This window comes from Orcinus orca, chromosome 3 (assembly GCF_937001465.1).
Source record: "Orcinus orca chromosome 3, mOrcOrc1.1, whole genome shotgun sequence".
Lineage (NCBI taxonomy): Eukaryota > Metazoa > Chordata > Mammalia > Artiodactyla > Delphinidae > Orcinus > Orcinus orca.
Genome location: NC_064561.1, coordinates 124291107 through 124313711, shown reverse-complemented (window position 1 = coordinate 124313711; position 22605 = coordinate 124291107). Strand labels below are relative to the sequence as shown.

At 35.1% G+C, this 22605-nt stretch overlaps 1 protein-coding gene across 2 annotated transcripts in view; it reads right to left on the bottom strand.

The window, feature by feature from the left end:
• WDR41 (WD repeat domain 41) overlaps positions 1-22605 on the bottom strand; it is a 61966-nt gene that overhangs the window by 13491 nt on the left and 25870 nt on the right. For both annotated transcript variants that reach the window (XM_049707755.1, XM_033430057.2), the window contains exons 3-8: positions 17593-17641; positions 16228-16359; positions 13228-13290; positions 7776-7887; positions 4645-4707; positions 966-1076 (exon numbers count right to left, since the gene is read on the bottom strand). In XM_049707755.1, coding sequence (XP_049563712.1) covers positions 966-1076; positions 4645-4707; positions 7776-7887; positions 13228-13290; positions 16228-16359; positions 17593-17641 — 530 coding nt within the window. The remainder of the gene's footprint in view (positions 1-965; positions 1077-4644; positions 4708-7775; positions 7888-13227; positions 13291-16227; positions 16360-17592; positions 17642-22605) is intronic.

Below are 22605 nucleotides of genomic sequence, written 5' to 3'. Positions count from 1 at the left end.
GTCATCTGATGTCAGGTTCGGCTCACAGGAGCTAACTCATTAAAATCATTATAAAGCCAAACAGAAAGTCTGGCAGGACTTCCCCGGCAGTCCAGCGGTTAGGACTGTGTGCTTCCACTGCAGGGGGGGGCGGTTCAATCCCTGGTCGGGGAACTAAGATCCCACGTGCCATGCGGCCAAAAAGTAAAAAAAAAAACAAAAAAACAACCAACACACACATCCATGAGGAAGGGCAGATATGACCCATTTTCTGCAGACCTTTAGTTTGGTGTTATTCTCTGACTCTTCAATCATAATTACAACTGGCTTGAATCCAGCTCATTCTACTGTAAGTAGAGTGCTATATAATTTGTACTGTGTGATCTTCCGAAGAGAAACTAGCCAGGACCATTTGCCAAAAAAGTCAAAATGTTGGGCTTCCCTAGTGGCGCAGTGGTTGAGAGTCCGCCTGCCGATGCAGGGGACACGGGTTCATGCCCCGGTCCGGGAAGATCCCACATGCCGCGGGGCGGCTGGGCCTGTGAGCCATGGCCGCTGAGCCTGTGTGTCCGGAGCCTGTGTTCCGCAATGGGAGAGGCCACAGCAGTGAGAGGCCCGCATACCACACACACACACAAAAAAGTCAAAATGCTACCAAGCATTAGTACTGATAGCCTACAACAATCATCCCACAGCTACCAAGCAGCACCTGAGGTAAGTATGCTCTCTCCTCTGTCATCCCTTTTCTCTGCCCAACTCTATTCTTCCCCTTGTGCCTAAATCTAAAACCTAACAATCTATGAAACTTGATGAATTCCACTGGTTTAAACCTCAGAAAATAAAAGACTGCCAATCCCTACTAATTAATAGCAATATTTTCATCATGGTAATTCCAGAATTCTAGAACAAAACAAGACTAAAGTTCAAAACAGGTTAAAAAGTTAAAAAATTTTTACATAATATCAACACGTACACAATGAGCTTACCATTGACATTAACCAGTGAGAGAATATTATCCTGGTGATCAAGGAGGCGCTTAACTTGAAGAATATCCCATCCTAGTGATCCCTCTGTGGGTGCTACCAGCCTGAAAATTACTAAATGAAAAGACAGATATAATTTTATTAAAATGGTCAAAGATTAAAGTTATATTTCTGCTCAAAAACTAGCATTTCATTAAGTGAGAAATACCTAAAATACTGAAAAACCCATCTCCAAAGACAGCCTTGTTCATACTACTTTAAAATATTTCTTTCAAATGCTTGAGATGTTTGAAATGATCTCCTAAAATCCCAAGTGAGTGTGTCCTCAGAGCTCTGTTCCTTTATTAAAACTCTTCTAAACCCACTACCAACCGTGAAGCCTCTGATCAAAAAAATGCAAAGTACAAAAGATAATGTGAAACTGCTCAGTGAGTCCATAAATATAGTCTCTATAGACAAGTATTCACAAGGGTCACACATGTAATAACTTCGAGGAAATAAAACAAATATGAATTAGATCAGAAGATAAAAGAGAAGCAATAGGGCTTCCCTGGTGGTGCAGTGGTTGAGAGTCCGCCTGCCGATGCAGGGGACGCGGGCTCGTGACCCGGTCCGGGAAGATCCCACATGCCGCGGAGCAGCTGGGCCCGTGAGCCATGGCCGCTGAGCCTGCGCGTCTGGAGCCTGTGCTCCGCAACAGGAGAGGCCACAACAGTGAGAGGCCCGCGTACCACCAAAAAAAAAAAAAAAAAAAAGAGAAGCAATAGTCAATTCTAAAAAAGGATTAATAGAAAAATCCTGGACTTCTGAACCAGGATGAGTACTCAGAGCTGATAGCCTTGCTTAGCTATTGATAATAAAAGCCTCAAAGTCACTGCAGCTAGTGCACACAGAAATTCTATTTCCTGTTGAGGGGAACCCTCACATTAGAAAAAGAGAAATTGGTATGGAACATTTAAAACCAAGTACATGGGCACAAGCTTAGTCTTAGAAATAGAAAAGATAGTACATTTAAAGGAATAAAACTTATTTTTATAAGGAAAAATGGCACAACATATTTATTTTATAAGACTAAGTAAAATGCAGAACCTCGTTTTAAAGAATATTTGTATTTTTTATAAATTATTTTCAGAATAAAACCAACTTTCATTTCTTCCTTTTTTTTAGCTAATATTCTAACTTCCGTTGAGGCATTAGTGTTGCTTTTATTACTATTTCAATGAATTCACTAATTCATTCAATAAAAATCTCTTATTTTAGAAATTAGCCAGATCGAAGAGGACAATAAGTAGGAGGACAAGTCCAATACACGGTGACAACAGAAATGAAGGCATAGAGGTTGGGGAATCCCAAGCAATTCAGTGTTAACAAGCAAGTGATACAGGACTCAAAGGAAGCAGGAGGGAAATAATGGAGGGCATGATTTGATATGTTGAAAAATCTGGACTTGTAGGCTACTCGTGTCCTTACATGGGTCCCTAGGGCAAAGATTTCTTTCATCTGGAGCAAAAATGAGAAAAAATAAGGACTACATAAGTTTTTTTTATAAAACTAAATGTATTCAATTTAAAGTCCTATTCTTTTTTTCTGAGATCATGTTCTTCATATTTTGTTGTTTAAAACTTATTTTTATAAAATCAGGGTGGTAAATGGTAGTTTGGTTTCTGGTTTGGGATTTTTAATGTTTTCACTAAACAAAATAAAAACTGGCAACTCTATGTTGATCTCCACAAGTTTGACCTTTTGTACTAATCAGAAATTTGAGAGTTCAGAAACAACTGATGTAGGCAATCGGAAGCCACTGAAGCTTTGAAGCTTGCATTTTTTTTTTAAATTAATTTTTACTGGAGTATAGTTGTTTTACAATGTTGTTTTAGTTTCTGCTATACAGCACAGTGAAACAACTATACGTATACATATATCCCCTCTTTTTTGGATTTCCTTCCCATTTAGGTCACCACAGAGCTGAGTAGAGTTCCCTGTGCTACACAGTAGGTTCTCATTAGTTATCTACTTTATACATAGCATCAATAGTGTATATATTTCAATCCCAATCTCCCAATTCATCCCCCGCCCCCTGCTCCGTATACATACAGCCATTCTCTACCTCTGTGTCTCTATTCCTGCTTTGCAAATAAGTGCATCTGTATTGTCTTGAAGCCTGTATTTTAGATAGATCCCTCTAGCATCTACTAGAAAATGTATCTGGGAAGCACTAAACTAGAGGAGAAGGCATTTGAGAAGCAGTAGAGGAAGGAAGACAAGTTAGGGGACTATCACAACAGAGCAGGCAAAAGAGGAGATGAGTACCTGAATAGAGCAACAGTACTGAGATGGAAAGAAGTGGATCAAAATATTTACAGCAGCCATCCTCAAAGTATGGTCCCACACCAGCAACCTCAGCACTACCAGAGAACCTGTTAGAACGCAGAAGCTCAGGCCCCACTCCAGAATTAGTGAATTAGGAACTCTGGGAGTAAGGCCCAGTAATCTGTGTTTTTAACAAGTCCTCAAGTCATTCTCACGCACACTAAAATGTAAGAACCACTGAGTTACAGTAAAACCAGCAAAACACAAGTGATTGACACAGAGGAAAAAGGCAGGGAAAAGCTAGACGTCTTTCCAGGTCAATAAAGAACATGGGAAAACTGAATTTCTGCAAGGAAGAAAAAAAAACTAAACACAGAATTATATCTTTAGAAATTACTTTATGAAAAGAAAGAATAAGCATAGGGTCTAGAAAATTACTTCTCAGACATGATTACACACAGAAAGTTCAGTTGAAGAAAGAGAAATGTGACTGCAAAGCAGTAGAGCCTGCAGACAACAGTTTATAAATGGTGAACAATTAACTCATGGCTCACTGGTATCTGCAAACATGCCAACTGATGGTCATAGCAAATCTCAAGGCTGGTCTCTAGAAGCAGCAGCACAAGTAATAGCAAATGCCCTCTGGGCTACAAAAATTCTTCAAGAAAAAAGCAGCTTTTAAGAAGTGTGCTTACTCTATCACTTCTCAGCACCCAAATTTCATCCATAAGGTAATGAACATAGAAGGTTTTTTTTTACTGCAGGCTCCTGTCAGTAAATGAGTTAGCCAACAGTCAACAGCTAAGAAAGTGTCCTTCAAACTGCATGTTTATAATCAGTTAATACATTTACAAAATTCCTGTTGCTATCCCTCCTTCTGCTGTCCCACTAGTCTGAGGGAAATGGCATAAACTCCCCCACAAGAAAATGGGCCCCATTCTGGCTTACTGAGGCAAAACCTCCACAGTTCCTATCTTAGTGAACTCCCCAAATAATCCTCCTCCAACACTCCCAACTCAAGCTTTTAGTTTCCAGAATGTTGATAGTTGTTTTATGTGTCTAAAGTTTTTGCTAAGTAAGTGTGTGAGTGTGGATCAGCAACAGAGAGGACTGTGGAATGTAAATGGCCTTCTCTAGCATCAGAGGAATGGGGTTACCTTGCCCACTTGGCTATGTTAGACCAAGTGTGGTAAAAAACTGACCTAAGATCTTGAAAATGTCTTGGGTTCCACATCACTTCGACAATCCCAGGAGGCCAAGACTGGGACGGGAAAGATGTCCCTTGAATTAGTCTTTCTGAAATGTGTATACAAGGCTAGTTTAAAATTTTTAAAAAGAAGAAAAAATAAAAGAAAAAAAGAGTCATACTCACTCAGTTCTTTGCCAACTGCTGCCACAACACAGTTCTTAGGTATTTCAATCAAAGCACTGATCCCTTCACAAAAACATATAAAACGAAGGTTAAATTATTTTCTTCATGGATTACATCAAAAACAAAAACATTCTCAGATTTATGTTGGTCATTCCTATAAAGGGGATGGTAACTATAAAGCACACACAATTTGCTACATCACACTTCCGTGCTTGCTTACATATGGAAAATGATTTTGTGAAAAGTAGGTGAGACCTCTGGAAGACATTATTGATTTAAGAGTAGGAAATGCTCTTTGAATATTTTTACTATTGTGGTGAACTTATTTACCAGGGAACCCTTAAGATAATCATCATCACCATTTACAAGATGGCTAGCTCAAATGAGATATAAAATTGGCATGCTCCTCAATGTAAATTTAAGAAGCCTGGGTGGGCTCCCTGGCAGTAAATGAGTGAGCCAACCGTCAACAGCTAGGAAAGTGGCCTTCAAATAATATGTTTATAATCAATCAACACATTTACAAAACTCCTTCTATTACTAGAATAATCAGATTCAACATTCCATCACATTTCATTTATTAAGCATACAATTCTAAGTATCTTTTTATAGCTGAATCATGAAATGATTTTAGGGTAACCATAACTTCTATAAGATATGTTACGTTACTTTCTATAAAATATGTTACATTATTTTACATAAAATATATTACATTATATTTTACATAAAATATATTACATTATATTAATGTTACAAATATGTTACATTATTTACATAAAATATATTACATTGTCAGCAAAAAATATTCATGTATTAGATTTAGAACCACCACATGTGTTGGCAAAAAACCCTGTTTATTAAAAGTTCACTTCTCCATTATAAAATATATGTAATTTTATATATATATAATTTATAACATATACACAAATTTGGAAAGTATTCTACTCATTTACTTTACCTTCCCACTTGGGGAGTATTTCTGGCCAAAATCTTTTCTCCACATACTGTTTTAACAGTATGTTTCTATTTTCCCATGTTTAAGACGGGGGGATGATGGTGTGGTGGAGGAGAAAGGGGAGGAGGAGTGGTACAAGAAGTAGAAGAGATAGGAGAGCAGGGGAAGGGGTAGCAGAGGAGAATTCCAGATGCAGAAAACAGCTTGTTTAAAAAAATGTTTATTAAATTATTTATGAAATAAAAATACTAGAAACTCATTAATCCAGAAGTAGCAACTTAATACACAGAATCACAGAACATATTGCTGGAAAGGGCATGGATGTCCTGTTTTCTAGTCCAAGCCTCCTTCCATTGCATCAGACTGACTAAGATTATCTTTGCTTATTTCCAAATATGTAATAACTGTTCTAAAAGCCCTGCCAGTCCATAAATCAAGCAAGGCTTACTGAAAGGAGCTTTATAAGATAAGGGTCTAAGAGTACTGCTAAATCCAAATCATGAAAAGCTCACCAATGGCAACCTAAGGCCTTTTCAAAGCTTTCTAACTGATTTCCTCAAAGACTTCTGCTATATCTTGAAACACTGATAAACAGGGCAAACTGTGACTACTTAATGTACAGTACTCAAAGATAACTCGTAACAGGAATGGGGACTGCAATAATAGGTGGTTATTTCCATTAACATACAAAAGGTATTTTTAGCCCTGATTTCAATATTTCACAACATAATTACTAATAATTCATGAAATAAAAATTCACAGATACCCACAGGCTAGTATAAGAAATAGGAAGGAAAATGTATATGTAAATAAAGAGATATAACTCATGATAATAGTAAACACGAAAATACACTCTAGATTCAAACAAGATTACTAGTGATTGAACACTGAATTGAGAAGTTAAACTGTAAATCCTAGTAAGGTATGGATTTAGTTTTGCTAAGACATCATATTATTTTTCTGGTATTTTATAATACCCATGTGGAGATAAACTAGTTCCAATAATGAAGTGTAAATGAAGTTTAATAACAAAGGCATACCTTGGAGATATTTCAGTTTTGGTTCCTGACCACCAAAATCAAGCAATTCTCACAATAAAGCAAGTCACACAAATTTTTTGGTTTCCCAGTGCACATAAAAGTTATGTTTACACTATACTGTCATCTATTAAATGTGCAAAAGTATTATGTCTAGAAGACAATGTACATATTAGTACCTTAATTTAAAAATACTTCATTGCTAAAACAATACTAACCACTGTCTGAGCCTTCAGCCAATCATAATCTTTTTGCTGGTGGAGGGTTTGAAATATTTCAAGAATTACCAAAATGTGACAGAAACACAAAGTGAACAAATGCTGTTGGAAAAATGGTGCCAATAGACTTGCATGACTCAGAGCTGTCACAAACATTCAATTTGTAAAAAATGCAGTATCTACAAAGCCCAATAAAGCGAAGTGCAATAAAACAGGGTATGCCTGTATTCTTTCTAGGATGTCCATGGGTTCATTTCACTACTTTTAGAAACAAAAATAATAGTGTATCACATGACTTCAAGGTTACTGTCATTTAAATTTACTCATTTATACTTAAATATTTTTACTCTGAATAAATTTTTATTTTTTAAGTTCCTTGATATCAATATAAGTCAAAACTGATTTTTCTTCTATTAAAACCAAAAGTATATGTCAACAGAATTCTGAGAAAATAGAATTTTATTAGTAAGTTTGCACGTGAGTGAAGTTTCTTTAGTAAAACCAACTGTAAAATGAGGTCATCCTTAGGAATCTATTCAAAGTCTGATGACCCTACAAATAAAGAAAGAAAATGCTTTGTAAAGTCATAAAGATCTGCTTCCAGGTGTCAACATGCTCATCAAACTCAGTTTAAGACCTGGCCCAGAAGCATATATGAAAGGGTTTTTCTTGATCACTTTTGAGAAATTCTGTTAGAAAGGAAGGGGAAGCCAAAGGAAGGGGGATCTTTTCCTTTCAACTTGAGATGGAAATATATTTTACACAACCCTTAACCTGAATTGGAGAAATACGGCTACATCTTATATTCAGAATTAAAAAGAAAATCTATATTTCCTTTGTATTCATGGAAAGTCTCTTTGAAGATTCACTGTGTCTTTTTAGAGTCTATCATGGTTCACAATTACCTTGATTTGTTTTTACCTGTATCAGAAAGGTGACTAGTCTTACACAGGAGATCTAATTTTCGGTTCCACACACAGAGGTCATTCCCACCAGAAAGCCAAACATCTAGTCTCTGAAGAAGAGCTAAACACTGCAAAATTCATGTGAAATAGTTATCAGTTTAGAAATTCAAGCATTCATCGGTGGTTTTAAAATATGTCCACAAGTTGATACCCTTTCCCTTCAAGAGGTGGAGCTTGATTCTCTTCCCCTTGAATGTGGGCTCTGCTAAGTCACTAGCTTCCAATGAACAGAATGAGGCAGAAGGAATGGTGTGTGACTTAAAGGACTAAGTCATAAAAGACATGGTGGCTACCTCCTTGCTCTCTCAGATCACTCACTCTACAGTTCTGAAAACACACAAGCAGCCGCATGGAGAAGGATCCATCTTTTTTTTTTTTTTTTAATTGTGGCTGGCATCTTTTTTTTACCCTCAAGGAAGTGAGGCAAGGAAGTGAGGCCTCTGGACACCAACCAACACTAACTCACCTAGCATCTGACCCCCTAACACCTCCAAACCCAGTCACCTGAAGGTGACAGCAACCTCAGGAGAGACACTGAGACAGAACCATCCAGCTAAACTGCTCTCTATTCCTGACCACCAACACTGAGATATTGTTTTAAACAACTAACTTTTGAGGTAATTTGTTACTCAGTAATAGACAACTAATACACAAGCTTAACGTAAACTGCTTTTTAAATAAAACTGAAAATATGACCTTAGTTTTTATGTATCTTTCAAATTCAAACCTCCTAATTCTTGACTCAGGAAATTATTTCAAGGTTGGTAGAAGTCCTTTACCTTTAACAGTACTTTAAAGTCCACACCTTTCATAGTTCTCTCCCCACCCATTAACTCTGAGTGAACACAAGGGCAAGAGAGAATATGTATTAAAAAATAAAAAGGAAAAGGTTCTGGTAATCTTCCCTGGGCTGAGGATGGGGTTGCTTTTTAAACTGCTGGAATAAAAAGGGTTAAAAATAATCAGTGCAGTTTGTACTTCAAGACGTCCTACTGTGTCTAATCTCTGATTTTTTAACATCAGTACTATATTCCTTTTCATTGCCAAATAATATTCCACTGTATGGTTATACACATTTTATCCATTCATCAGTTCATTGACATTTAAGTTGTTTCCACCATTAGGCTAGTATGAGTAATGTTGTTATGAACATTCATGTACATGTTTTTGTGTGGACATTTTTATTTCTCTTGGGAATACCTAGGAGTGAGATTGCTGGGTCAAATGACTCTATTTAACATTTTGCTGAACTATCAAACTATTTACCAAGGTGGCTGTACCATTTTACAGTCCCTCCAACAATGTAAGAGGGTTCTAATTTCTCCACATCTTTACCAATATTTGTTATTATCTGTCTTTTAGATATTAACCACCTAGTGCATGTGAAATAGTGTCACATTATGTTTTGAACTGCATTTCTCTAATGACTAATATGTTGAGCTTCTTTTCATGTGCTTATTGGCCATTTGCTCACCTTCTTCAGAGAAATGTCTTTCAAATTCTTTGTTTTTAATTGGGTTGTCTTTTTTATTGTTAATTTGTAAAAGCTCTTTTTATATAATCAAGATACAAGTTCCTTATCAGATATATGATTTGCAAGTATTTTCTCCCATCCTATTGGTTGTCTTTTCACTTTCTTCATGGTATCCTTTGAGGTATAAAAGCTTTTCATTTTGATGAAGTCCAATTTATCATTTTTTTCTTTTGTTGCTATACTTTTGCTATCACATCTAGGACACAAAGGCGACACTTTGTATCACCCGAGGACACAAAGATTTACTCATATTCCTTCTAAGAGTTTTATAGTTTCAGCTCTTATATCTTGGTCTTTGACCCATTTTGAACTAATTTTTGGTTACAGCATGAGGTAGGGATCCAATTTCATTATTTTGTATGTAGATATCTAGATCCAGTATTAGTTGCTGAAGAGACTATTCTTTCTCTTATTGGAGGGTCTTGACACCCTTGTCAAAAATCTATTGACCACATATGTGAGGTTTTATTTCTGGACTCTCAGTTCTATTCCACTGATCTGTACATCTACCTTTATGCCAGTACCACTGTCTTGATTACTATAGCTTTGTAGTAAATTTTGAAATTTGTAAGTTTCAATCTTGAAACTTTGTTCTTTCTTTTCACAACTGTTTTAGCTATTATGGGGTCCCTTTACTTCTACATGAATTTTAGGATCAGCTTGTCAATTTCTGAGGGGAAAAAAGCCTGCTGAGATTCTGTCCAGTGTTGATCATTTGGGTAACGTTGCAATCTTAACAATATTAAATCTGATCCATGAATTTCTTTCCATTTATTCATATTTTCATTAGTGTCTTTCAACAATGTTTTGTAGTTTTTGGTATACAAGTCTCATAGCTCTTCTTTAAATTTATTTCTATTTTATTTTTTGGATGCTATTGCAAATAAATTTTCTTTATTTCTGGAATGCTCATTGCTAGTTTAAAGAAATACAGTTAATTTTTTGTATATTGAGATTGTATCCTGAAATCTTGCTATATCCGTTTATTAGTTCTAATAGTTTTGTTATGGATTTAGGATTATCTATATAGAAGAGCATGTCACTTGTGAATAGAAACAGTTTTATTTCTTCATTTCTAATATGGATGCTTTTTTAAAATTAAATTTATTTATTTATTTATATCTATTTTTGGCTGCGTTGGGTCTTCGGGGCTGCGCGCAGGCTTTCTCTAGTTGTGGCAAGTGGGGGCTACTCTGTTGCCGTGCACGGGCTTCTCCTTGCAGTGGCTTCTCTTGTTGTGGAGCACAGGCTCTAAGCACGCGGGCTTCAGTAACTGTGGCACTTGGGCTCAGTAGTTGTGGCTTGCAGGCTCTAGAGCACGGGCTCAGTAGTTGTGGCCCACGGGCTTAGTTGCTCTGCGGCATGTGGGATCTTCCCGGACTAGGGATCGAACCCATGTCCCCTACATTGGCAGGCAGATTCTTAACCACTGCACCACCAGGGAAGCCCCTATGGATGATTTTTATTTCATTTTTATTGTCTAACTGCCCTGGGTCAGAACCTTCAGTGCAATGTTGAAGAGAAATGCCAAATGCAGACATCCTTGTCTTGTTCCTGAACTCAGGAGGAAAGTATTCAGTCAGTCTTTCACCATTAATATGATGTTAGGTGCTGTGTTTCCCTAGATACCCTTTATCAGGTTGAGGAGGCTCTCGTCTACTGCTAGTCTGTTGAGTATTTTATCATGAGAGGATGTTGGAGTCTGTCAAATGCTTTCTCTGCATCTATTGAGATGATCATGTTTTCCATCCTTTATTCTTATCATGTATAGTATATTACATTGATTGATTTTTCAGATGTTAAACTAAACTCATATTCCTAGGATAAATCTCACTTGATGATGGTACATAATCCTTATTATATATTGTTGGATTTGGTTTGCTAGTGTTTTGTTGAGGATACTATACTGCTTTTGTTACTTAACATCTTATCATTAGCATTTTCCAAAAGCTATGTGTTCTTCTGAAACCATTTTTAGCATATATGTCTACCATAATTTAACTATTTTCCTATAAGACATTTAGGATACTGTCAATCATCCATTTATAAAATATATTTGTAATATATATTTCTGTTCATAAATCGCTGCCCAAGTTTTTATCATTTCTTTAAAGAGTTTTCTAGGAGTAGAATCACTGGGTCAATTCATATAATAATTTTTTAAGATTCATTCATAAAGCCAACTGCCTTCCAGGAAGATCATTTTGATTATACTCTCAATGACAATAAAAATGCCAATTTCAGCACCTCCTTGCTAATATCATCTCTTATAAAGAAACTTTACTAGTTCAAAAAATAAATAATAGTATTTCGTATATTTATTAAGGATCTGAAATTCTCTGATAAACTATCAGTTCAAGAACAATTGAACCACTGAACTAAAATGAATGAAATGCTGTATTTAACGATTTTTTTTAATGCGAAACAGGATCACAGTGGGAATAAACACAACTATCTAGCTGATTAACAGTACAGTAAAACCCCTTTAAGAAGTACTTTCAAGGGAAAGGAGGCTGCTCATTAAAAAAGAAAGAGGAAGTCCTTTCACCATACCGAAATAAGATACTTTTTTTTTTTTTTTTTTTTTTTTTTTTTTGCGGTACGCGGGCCTCTCACTGCTGTGGCCTCTCCCGTTACGGAGCACAGGCTTCCCGAACCGGGGCGCGAACCCGCGACCCCTGCATCGGCAGGCGGACTCTCAACCACTGTGCCACCAGGGAAGCCCCGAAATAAGATACTTTTTATTGACCAGTTCATGAAACAGCTCACCAAATGAATTTCCCCCAAATACACTAAATTTTTTCTCCTTCCCTGTTCCTTCAATGCATATATTTTCATTTGAATCCTAATTACCTCAGTCAAATAAGCAAGACTATTTTTTGAGGGATTTAATAGGAGCATCTTTTCACATAAAGCGTAGAGATTTTGATCAGGTCAATATTTTATTGACTTCAAAGACAGTCCCTTGTAAAACTGGATACCAGTATATAGTAAATGGCACTTTCTTTCCCAGAAACTTTTCTAAATTGATAATCAGAATAGCATAGTAGCATAAGATGGCTACCAGAGATGCTGCCTTTTAGGGAAAAAAATGAAATACTTTGACTATTGGCACACTGATTTTTTTTTTACATTGAAAGTGTTAGCTCCAATACAGAGATCAGTAATCTTCAAAGCAAATGAGGAAACACTATTTCAGTTTACTAGTATCTTTCCCCAAACTTGTTGACATTATTGAAAAACAGTGTACTTTCTGAGAACATTTAAGGTAATTTCTTCTACAGAAATCAATGTAGCCAAGTCTTATCCAAGTTTGTTTCTCCAACATGTAGCAGAGTTCCTATCAAGTAATAAGCTCCGATTAATATTTGTTTATAAAATGAATGAACCTAACAGTAGCAGCCAATTAGCCACAAAAGATTTTGTTCTGGAACTAAGTAATTGCTATATCTTACCCTTATCATTTTATGGAAGATAGATGGTGAGGGACAAATAACTCCATGTTTTAGTTCAAAGCTAAAACAAACAAACAAAAAAGAGACTAGCTATTGCTGTAGTCACTTTGAAAGTAATATCTCTTCCTAGAATTACCTACTAAAAACATACTAGGTACTACGACCTTTTTCCTTATCTTACTATAGAGATTCACCTCTTGCTCTAATTTAAAATTCAAAATTCTAGCATTTAATATATATACTCCCCAAAATCTAGTGTTAGAAGAATCAAATGACTGTGTATGTGTGGAAGAAGTAATTTTTGAAAACTACAAAAGTAATTTCAGCTAAATCATTAAACAATTTTTTCTGAAACAAAAAGATTATTACCGTAAAGTATCTGATTAAGATTTTACCTTAAAAAAAAAAAAAAATTTTACCTTTACAGTAGACTGGAAGCATGACACTTTCTGAACTTGTCTGCCAGTATCACAGTCCCATACCTAAATTTATGTTAAGAAATAATTTCTCAGCAGAATTTTTAAACCTTAATTATAATTTTTCTAATAAATCACAAATATTACACATTTACATAGAAAATATATAAAGCATGAAATATTTCATGTTTATACTACCACAAAAATCAATTCATCAACTTAGCATAGCAGACTTATAATGTAAAATAAGTCTGAGGTAAATTTTACTATCAAACCATTTGAAAATACCAACAGAATGAATGGTCTGAATACTGAATGTTTACAGGCATTAAATATTGCAACTATATAAAATTTAAGTTTTATTCTCCAAAACAATCTACCGTAATCTAATAAACATTGAACATAAAATATTTATACTAAAAACTATCACATCCATTAATTAACATTTACTGAAAGCTCCTTCAATGTGCCTGGCATCATTTACTACTGTTATCTTGATTGAAAGAAGACAGTAACAGTGTATTCCTATTAACTATATACATATTTAAAATAATTACAGGACCTCTCATAAAATGTCCAAGGTTAGTTTGACTTAAGGAGCATAATGATTTTCAAATTTTTCATACCATTTCCTATGGTAAGATATACATTTTATATCATATCTGAGAACACATTTACATACAAATAAATATGAACATATATATGGATTCTTAAGACCATCACTTGACAAAGAAATAAAGTCTACCCTCAGCATTTAATTAATGAAGTTAGTTAACAGCAGAGACCCAAGCAGGGTAAATTTAGAATTCATATGAATAAAAGAAACTGCCAACAAAACAACCTGAAATTATTTTTAACAAAAAACGTCATTCAGCGAAGGAAATAACTCTATACTATCATTTACAGTTAAAGTTTATACTGATATTGTCCCAGCTACTCACGTCTGCACTGTAATAGTAATTTTAATAATTGGCTCTAAATAGTATCATAGTACCTTAGGAACAGTCTAATAAAAAGTATTTGATATTCTATTTTCGCAGAGATTATACTGATGCTGAAAACAAACCCCAAAAAGAGACCTTTAGTCCATAAAATAACACTTGCCTCAACAGAGCAACAGTAGTAAAGCTACTCTGACCTAAACATATGAGTGCATATTATGCCCCTGTTTATGCAATATTGTAATCACCATAAAATACCATTTATCTCCACTTAAACCTTTTCTTCAAATTCTTTCACCTATTGGCACTCTGTCTAGAAATCACTTCAGCTGATGAGCTCATTTAAAGTGTGTCATAAACTATGTCTTGGTTCTACAGAAGCCTAAGAAACACCTATACCTTTGGACTTACTACAAAACTTACTTCAGTAATGCTTGAAGCTATTTAAAGAGAATTCTCAGATAAGCATAGACTTTTTAAAGCTAATCTATGATACCTTAAAAAAAAAAGTAATGAAAGATTAGCTATCCATAGCATTTAGCTATGGCTTTCACAGACCCAATTCCACAAATATAAAAGGGCTAAATTTATTTAAGAAAAATTTATTTATTTAAGAAAAATATTTTATGAAAGCAGTATTACATAGTGATTCAGAGCTCTGACTCTGCAGTCAGTCTGTTGCCTTCTGCCCTATACTGGCTGCATGACCTTGGGCAAGTTACTTAACCTCTCTGTGCCTTTCTTTTCTTATTTATAAATGAAAATAATAGAAATACTTATTATAAGGATTAAATGGGTTAATAAATGTAAAATAGAACAATGCCTGGCACATATAAGCAATTTATAACACTTTACTATGGCTACTACATCTTAAATTTTCAATTGAAAGTATGGGGAGGAAAGATCATTTACATTTTTTAATTGTTTGAAAATACTAAATATGGGGCTTCCTGGTGGTGCAGTGGTTAAGAATCCGCCTGCCAATGCAGGAGACACGGATTCAATCACTGGTCCAGGAAGATTCCACATGCCATGGAGCAACTAAGCCCGTGTGCCACTACTGAGCCTGCGCTCTAGAGCCCATGAGCCACAACTACTGAAGCCCACGCGCCTAGAGTCCATGCTCCGCAACAAGAGAAGCCACAGCAATGAGAAGTCCGCGCACCGCAACAAAGAGTAGCCCCCGCTCACCGCAACTAGAGAAAGCCCGCGCACAGCAACAAAGACCCAATGCAACCAAAAATAAATTAAATAATTTTTTTAAAAAAAGGCAAAGGAAACATAAATATTAAAAACAAAGGATCTGCCTGCCAATGCAGGGGACATGGGTTTGATCCCTGGTCTGGGAAAATCTCACATGCCGCAGAGCAGCTAAGCCTGTGTGCCACAACTACTGAGCCTGTGTGCTGCAACTACTGAAGCCCATGCACCTACAGCCCGTCCTCCACAGCAAGAGAAGCCACCGCAATGAGAAGCCCATGCACCACAACAAAGAGTAGCCCCTGCTCACCACAACTAGAGAAAGCCTGCATGTGGCAACGAAGACCCAACTCAGCCAAAAATAAAAATAAAATAAAATACTACATATATTAAACGCTGAGCAGATGGTAATTCGCTTTTCTGCCAGACTCATATCCTCAAAAAGTTCTTATGGGTTGGGGCCATTAAGTTTCTTTTGCTGTACAATGAACAGAAAAAAAAATGTGAATTATTCTCCAGTTCAACTCATCTTTGTTTCTCTAAATTGAAAAGCAATCTGAGATGAAAAATATTTTTAAGCCCACATTCTCCCATTTCCTGTTTTATGTAATTTGATATAATAGTAACTCTGAGAAAAACAGCTTTAGTTATGAAGTTTCCAACAACAATAAGCCTTAACTTGCAATTTCCAGTCTAATACTTTTCAGACGCCTAATACTTTTAAGTGTCTTATGAAGGCTAGAACAAAATCATTTTTGCTAAAACAGAATGTACAGACAGACCCCAAGAGGATAAAGACTGATAACATATGTACTGGTCCCTTGGATCACCATAGCTATGCCACTTGGTTCTATAAGGATATAATAACTGTTCTGTCAGCAGAGGCTGTCAAGATCAGTTGATTTTTTTCTTCACAAGCTTCCAAAGAAGGAAATGTAATAATAGCTGTTATCTTTTGAGTGTGTCCATTGAGTTCCAAAAGTTTTTCTCCTGTCTGAAATATCAATAAAATGTTAATAGTACTTCATATTTCATAACTTAAATAATCTTAAATGACAACATTAAGAAAAATCACCAGGTAGAAAATATATACATTCCATCTGAAATTACTTAGATTTTATAATTTAACTTTAAACAATCAAACAGTATCTAAACATTAGGTGCTAAGAGAGTAGCTATAACTAATTTTAATTATTTTCTAATAGAAAATACTAATTTTTAGCAGATTGTTACAGGAAGTTTAAAAGAGTATTCTTTCCATATGGTTTTAAGATTATAACTGTAAATTAAGCAAAAAATATCTGTAACTTAATCAGCAGGAAAAAAATAAGGAGTCTTCATTATGCAAGCATCTGTTATCTAAGTCTTCACAGTTATAACGCTGTGGAAGAAAATAAAAGTCAGCATAACAGTAACAACAATTGGATATATATATCCAGTAATGTATCAACCACTCGTAAAGTCAGTATGGACTCTACTTCTCTCTAACATCAACAGCTATTCCCATCCATCCAATGTCTTCATCTATCAGTTTCTCACTGATTTCCCAAGTAGTAAACATACAGAAATGCAATGTAAGTATAAGATAAATTGCAAATCTCTCCAAGGTTGCAGGATTTCATGATGCACGTGATGAACATAATGTTAAAAAAACTGCTTTAATCACAGGCAAAGCCACCGAAAAATGAGGATCTTGACTGAGTCAGACCAGATAACAATCCAAACAAGGGCAAGAAGATAAATGCTTCAAAAGAGAATAATTTGAGAATCCAAGGATAAGAAGAGAAGTCCTAGAGAAATCTGGTAAAGCCTTAAATATTTTTGAAAAAATAAACCTTTTATTATATTACTATTATAGTCAAACATGATAAGAATGCTATATTATGCTATCAAACGATTCTGACAGAAAAATTGTCTTCCACAAAAGTCAACATCTGATTCATTTTCAGAATCAGTGCATAGTTGCTGATAAATTTTGTTTAATTAAGATTAAAACTTTTATTTTCATAACCTAGCATTTGTTTATCGGAAAAAATATTAAATAAAAAAACTCTATTATGGAACATTGGTCCTCATTTTAAATGCATTCATCCTAAGCAGCCCTCTCGAGCATTAACTAGTCTCAACCTACTGATATGCAGGTGTATCTCCAGATAATGTTTATGAATGCATACTCAACTATACAGTCATGTCTTTATTACACAATCCACATAGCAACAATACACACCTGGGCATTCCACACAACTACAATTCCATCATCACCAGCAGATGCAAATCTGGTTAGAGAAAAAAGGTCAAGAAAAAAAAAAATCACTGATGACATTTAAGTGCTAAGATTACAAAGATACCATCAGACCTTATTAATAGTATTTTGACTTACTAATATCAATACAGATTAAGTTCTTTAAACTAATTTAACAAATATTTACAGAATACCTTCTAAGTTTTGTGCCAGGTACTGAGAATCCAAAGATAAGTAAGACCATTCAGAAAGTTAAAATGAATAAACTGCTAGACTAAGAATAAGGGAGATCAATGATCTTTAAAGTCCTTCCTTGCTTTAAAGTCATGATTAAACCCTGACTTAAGTGACATGAAACCAAGCTGAGGAAAAGCTACAGTGACAGGAAATGATATTCTAGGAGTGGAACAAAGGAATCATGTCCTTAGATTCCTTACTTTCTAGGTAAAGATATTTAGATATTTTAACTCTACTATTTAAAGCCAGTTTCTCTCCTTTGCTCCCCTCAGCTCTGTGGTCTTTCCACATAAATACTGTGTTCTTTGGTTTGGAAGGTTTGGTTTTTGTTTTGTTTTGTTTTTTTCAGCGAAAATTCTTGAAATGAAAAGAGGTAAAGGTAAGTTTGCTTCATGGCAAGAGAAAAGAGCTGTGATGAACTAAATTATAGCTTCTCTCCCCTCTTTACCACCCATTCACTACATGTCAAGGAACAATCATCTATATTTTGTAGAGTAGAAGATAACCATGACACAAACACTATCAAGAAAAATCACTTGTACAGGATTATTCATCCATAGTGCCTGCATTATAATAAAATCAAACACTACTCTCAAGCAGTGTCCCAACACAGTGGTGTACAGCAATCACATTGTAAGCATGTCAAGTAATTTGTTATTAATAATGTAGTACACAAGTTTGCAAATGATTTTTTTAATTGGAGTATATAGTTGCTTTACAATGTTTATTAGCTTCTGCAGTACAGCAAAGTGAATCAGTTAAACATATATCCACTCTTCTTTACATTCCCTTCCCATTTAGGTCACTGCAGAGCTGTAAATCATTCTTTAAGGAATCAAAATCAATTCAGTTGTTCCCATAATATCACTTTCATTCACTTGAATTCAAGGTTTGCTTTTCTGAATAGGAGAGAAAGAAGTGGTATTGTAGAGAGCCAGCTATGAACTGCATGCAGTTATGGTTAACAACCACTAATAAATGGTACTCTGTTAGCAGCTATGGCATTTATGTTACTTCCTTGCAAGACTGTTAGTGTGTTTTCACAAAAATCTGGGCATGCCTTGAACAGCTTCATTAAAGTTATCATTGTAAGCCTTATGTGTGTCATTAGGAGAAAAGCAGAGAAGTGATACATTAGGATACAAGAATTACTTTGTTCCTTAGAGTATGTGTTCTATTGAATTTTACCCTATAGATATCCATATAATCTCACTACTTCAGTCATGTAACACTTTCCTTAACACTCCAAACTGAGCTTCAAGTTCAAATTTCTCATGCTCAGTTTCAAAGCCTCACACATAGCTATTGTCTTCACTGGCTCTGACAATTCCCATACCCAGCACTCGTTTCAAAATCCTTTGCTTACATTTTCTACTGCATGAGCTAAGAGATTATCCAGGAGATGGGAAACTGGCCTAATACAGTCTGACAAAGTCCGTTAGTAATTTTTTAATAAAGAGCTACGTATCTTTTTAACAGAAAGGACCTTTAAAACGTCTTAGTTAACTAGACAGAAATCATATAAAGAATTATTTTAAAATCCATACCTAACATTTATTTTATTTTCAAAATGAAATATAAAAGATATAGAGACTAAAAAGAAAACAATCATTTTATATTTTAAAATGTAATTTCTTATGCTTAATTACATAGATTTTCTGAATCAAAACACTAAACAATGCCTTGAGTATCAAAAATAGTCACTGGATGTAAATCTTTAATAGCTTATGTTTCTAGGCCTATTGATTTCTTTTTATTTGTATCATGATGGTGGGCAGGGCAGAACTCAAGGTCTTAAGATTTCTTTGGTATAAAACATCAATTTCTATTGATTCTTGAAACTCTTATAATTGCTTTTCTCCCTTTTAGAAGAGTGCAGGTTTAAAATACATACTTTTTTCTAACCCTGATTGTTAACTTCTCATTACTGTTTTATCATGTCTGAATCTCATGACTTCACAATGAGAGATGACTGAACGGTTGAGAGTTTAGAAATGAGATACAGAGCATTTCACCTCAAACTTTAATTCAATCAGTGGTGAACAAAAGTTAAATCTAAACAACGCTCAATAGTAATGCATGAAATCACAGCCCTTTTTGTTTTTAATTGTTCAGAGGTCGATTACCCAGTGTGTATATTATTCAAGCTTTTCAATTCTCATATATTCTATTGTTTGGGTTTTTTTTTTTTTTTTTTTTGCCATTCCAGTATTTCTTATTACCTGCTCTAAAGAGGAAACATGAAGCTTTAAAATGTAAACCAGTATGACTTTGCTACATATTAGTACCAATCATAAACTAACTAATAAAAGGGTGGGAGATCATTTGCAAATTATCCATTCTCCTAGGATGAATAACTGAAAACTAGCTGCACTATATCAGTTTATCTTAATCAGTTTATCCTCATCAGTCAAGCACACACTCCAACCATCTCCAAATTTTTAGAAATGAAAATTCAACTCAAGAATCCCTAACAGTAAGATATACTGTAATTGATTAAAAGAAGTAATGAACCATAAAAAAGAAGGAATTAAGATATTAATAAGGTTTAATCTACTCAATGGAAGGAAGAATAGTGGCTATACTGTCATATAATAATATACAAAAAAAACTTTTAAACACTCTAAATTAGTAGAATCCAAAGATTCAAATCTAAAGATAAGATTTTAAGAGAAATCCTTCTTTACTGATTAACACAAAATGTAGTGAGATTTCATGTCATGTGTCAGGGAACTGCCAAGATCAATTACATGTTGTTCTTGCTTCAAGATCTTAAAACTTAGTGATTGTTTAGAAATGTACTATATTTCATCAAATATAAGACATACTATTATTTTATGTACTATTAAGGAAAAAATGATGTCAATTATTAATGAAAGACACCATCAATTATATGATGTATCCAAATTTTAAGATGTTACAATAGGAAAATATAAGCTTTTTATAATCAATGAATTTTAGTAATTGTATTTATTGATCTTTCTAATATGGCACTTTCTAGTCCAACAAATTTCTGATTATGTCTAGCAGGTTTAAAGGACTGAAGAAATGCTTTTTCAGTAAATAAATGAATAAGCAAACACTTAAGTGTTAAAAGGGCTCTGTAGGGCTTCCCTGGTGGTGCAGTGGTTGACAGTCCGCCTGCTGATGCACGGGACACGGGTTTGTGCCCCGGTCCAGGAAGATCCCACATGCGGCGGAGCAGCTAGGCCCGTGAGCCATGGCCGCTGAGCCTGCGCATCTGGAGCCTGTGCTCCGCAACGGGAGAGGCCACAACAGTGAGAGGCCCGCGTACCGCCAAAAAAAAAAAAAAAAAAAAATGGGCTCTGTAAAATAGATTAATAGTATTAATGTAACCTCACTTTCCCCTTTAATCATGACTAATATACCAACATACTGTCAAAACAAAACTAGAAATTCAAAATATGTGAAGCCCAGAATCTCACCACATACAAAAATAAATTCCTTTTATTTTTTCATTTTCCTGTCCCATTCTTTTTTTTTATAAATTTATTTTATTTTATTTATTTTTGGCTATGTTGGGTCTCTGTTGCTGTGCACAGGCTTTCTCTAGTTGTGGTGAGCGGGGGCCACTCTTCGTTACGGTGCGTGGGCTTCTCATTGCGGTGGCTTCTCTTGTTGCGGAGCATGAGCTCTGGGCATGTGGGCTTCAGCAGTTGCGGCACACAGGCTCAGTAGTTATGGCTCGCGGGCTCTAGAGTGCAGGCTCAGTAGTTGTGGCGCACGGGCTTACTTGCTCCACAGCATGTGGGATCTTCCCAGACCAGGGCTCGAACCCGTCTCCCCTGCATTGGCAGGTGGATTCTTAATCACTGCACCACCAGGGAAGCCCCTCCTATCCCACTCTTATGCATAACCTTCAAGTTTTCTCAACTTGAAACCAACTCTTTAAAAATACTCATTGAGACTGTACATTTAATTTAGTGACATTTAATTAAATGACTAAGCAAAAACTATACGCATGAAAAAAGTTTAAAAACATGAAGTGTGATTTAATGAAGACCTATAGCAGAGCTTCTAGAATGTTCCATCCTCTCTTCCCCTCATTATGAGAATTGTGAGAGTCAATGATCCACTCATTCAAGAAATATTAAGCATTAACTATATATTAAGCATTAACTTTATATATCTATATGCTTGATCCTGAGGGTAAAGATCAATGAGATAGTTCTTGCCCTTGAAAAGCTCACAGTCTACATTACTATGGAATGCTACAGGGTCCAAATTATGAATCCATTGAGAATTCTCAGTTATACTCATTTCAGTTTATAGAAATCATTTCCTTTAAACACCTTCCTTTGGACAGCTCAGAGAAAGCACTCTCATTCTTGCCAACTGTGGGCTTAAAGTACAGCAAAGGTTCACAAAGATTTGTATAAAATAAAATATTTCCACATGTAATTCCTATGTCCATTACCTACATGCTTATTTAATAGTCCTTATTCAAAAGAATTTATTTCAATTAAGTCAAAGGTGCTACAGATTCAAACATAACCTTAAAGGACATAAAAAATATAATCCATAAACCTGAACATAAACTTTCCTGTATTCAATATTTACATAACCATAAAGCACTGGAAAAATAATAGAGTATTATCATGGCAATACAGAAGTCCCCATGGTTAACTAACTTCCCACCAAATCTACAAGTACTTTCTAATCATGATGCAACTAAAACAGTATACAGTTTTTACAATGTAGTAAAGTTGAAAAACTTCTACTAGAGAAAGTTCCTTGGCC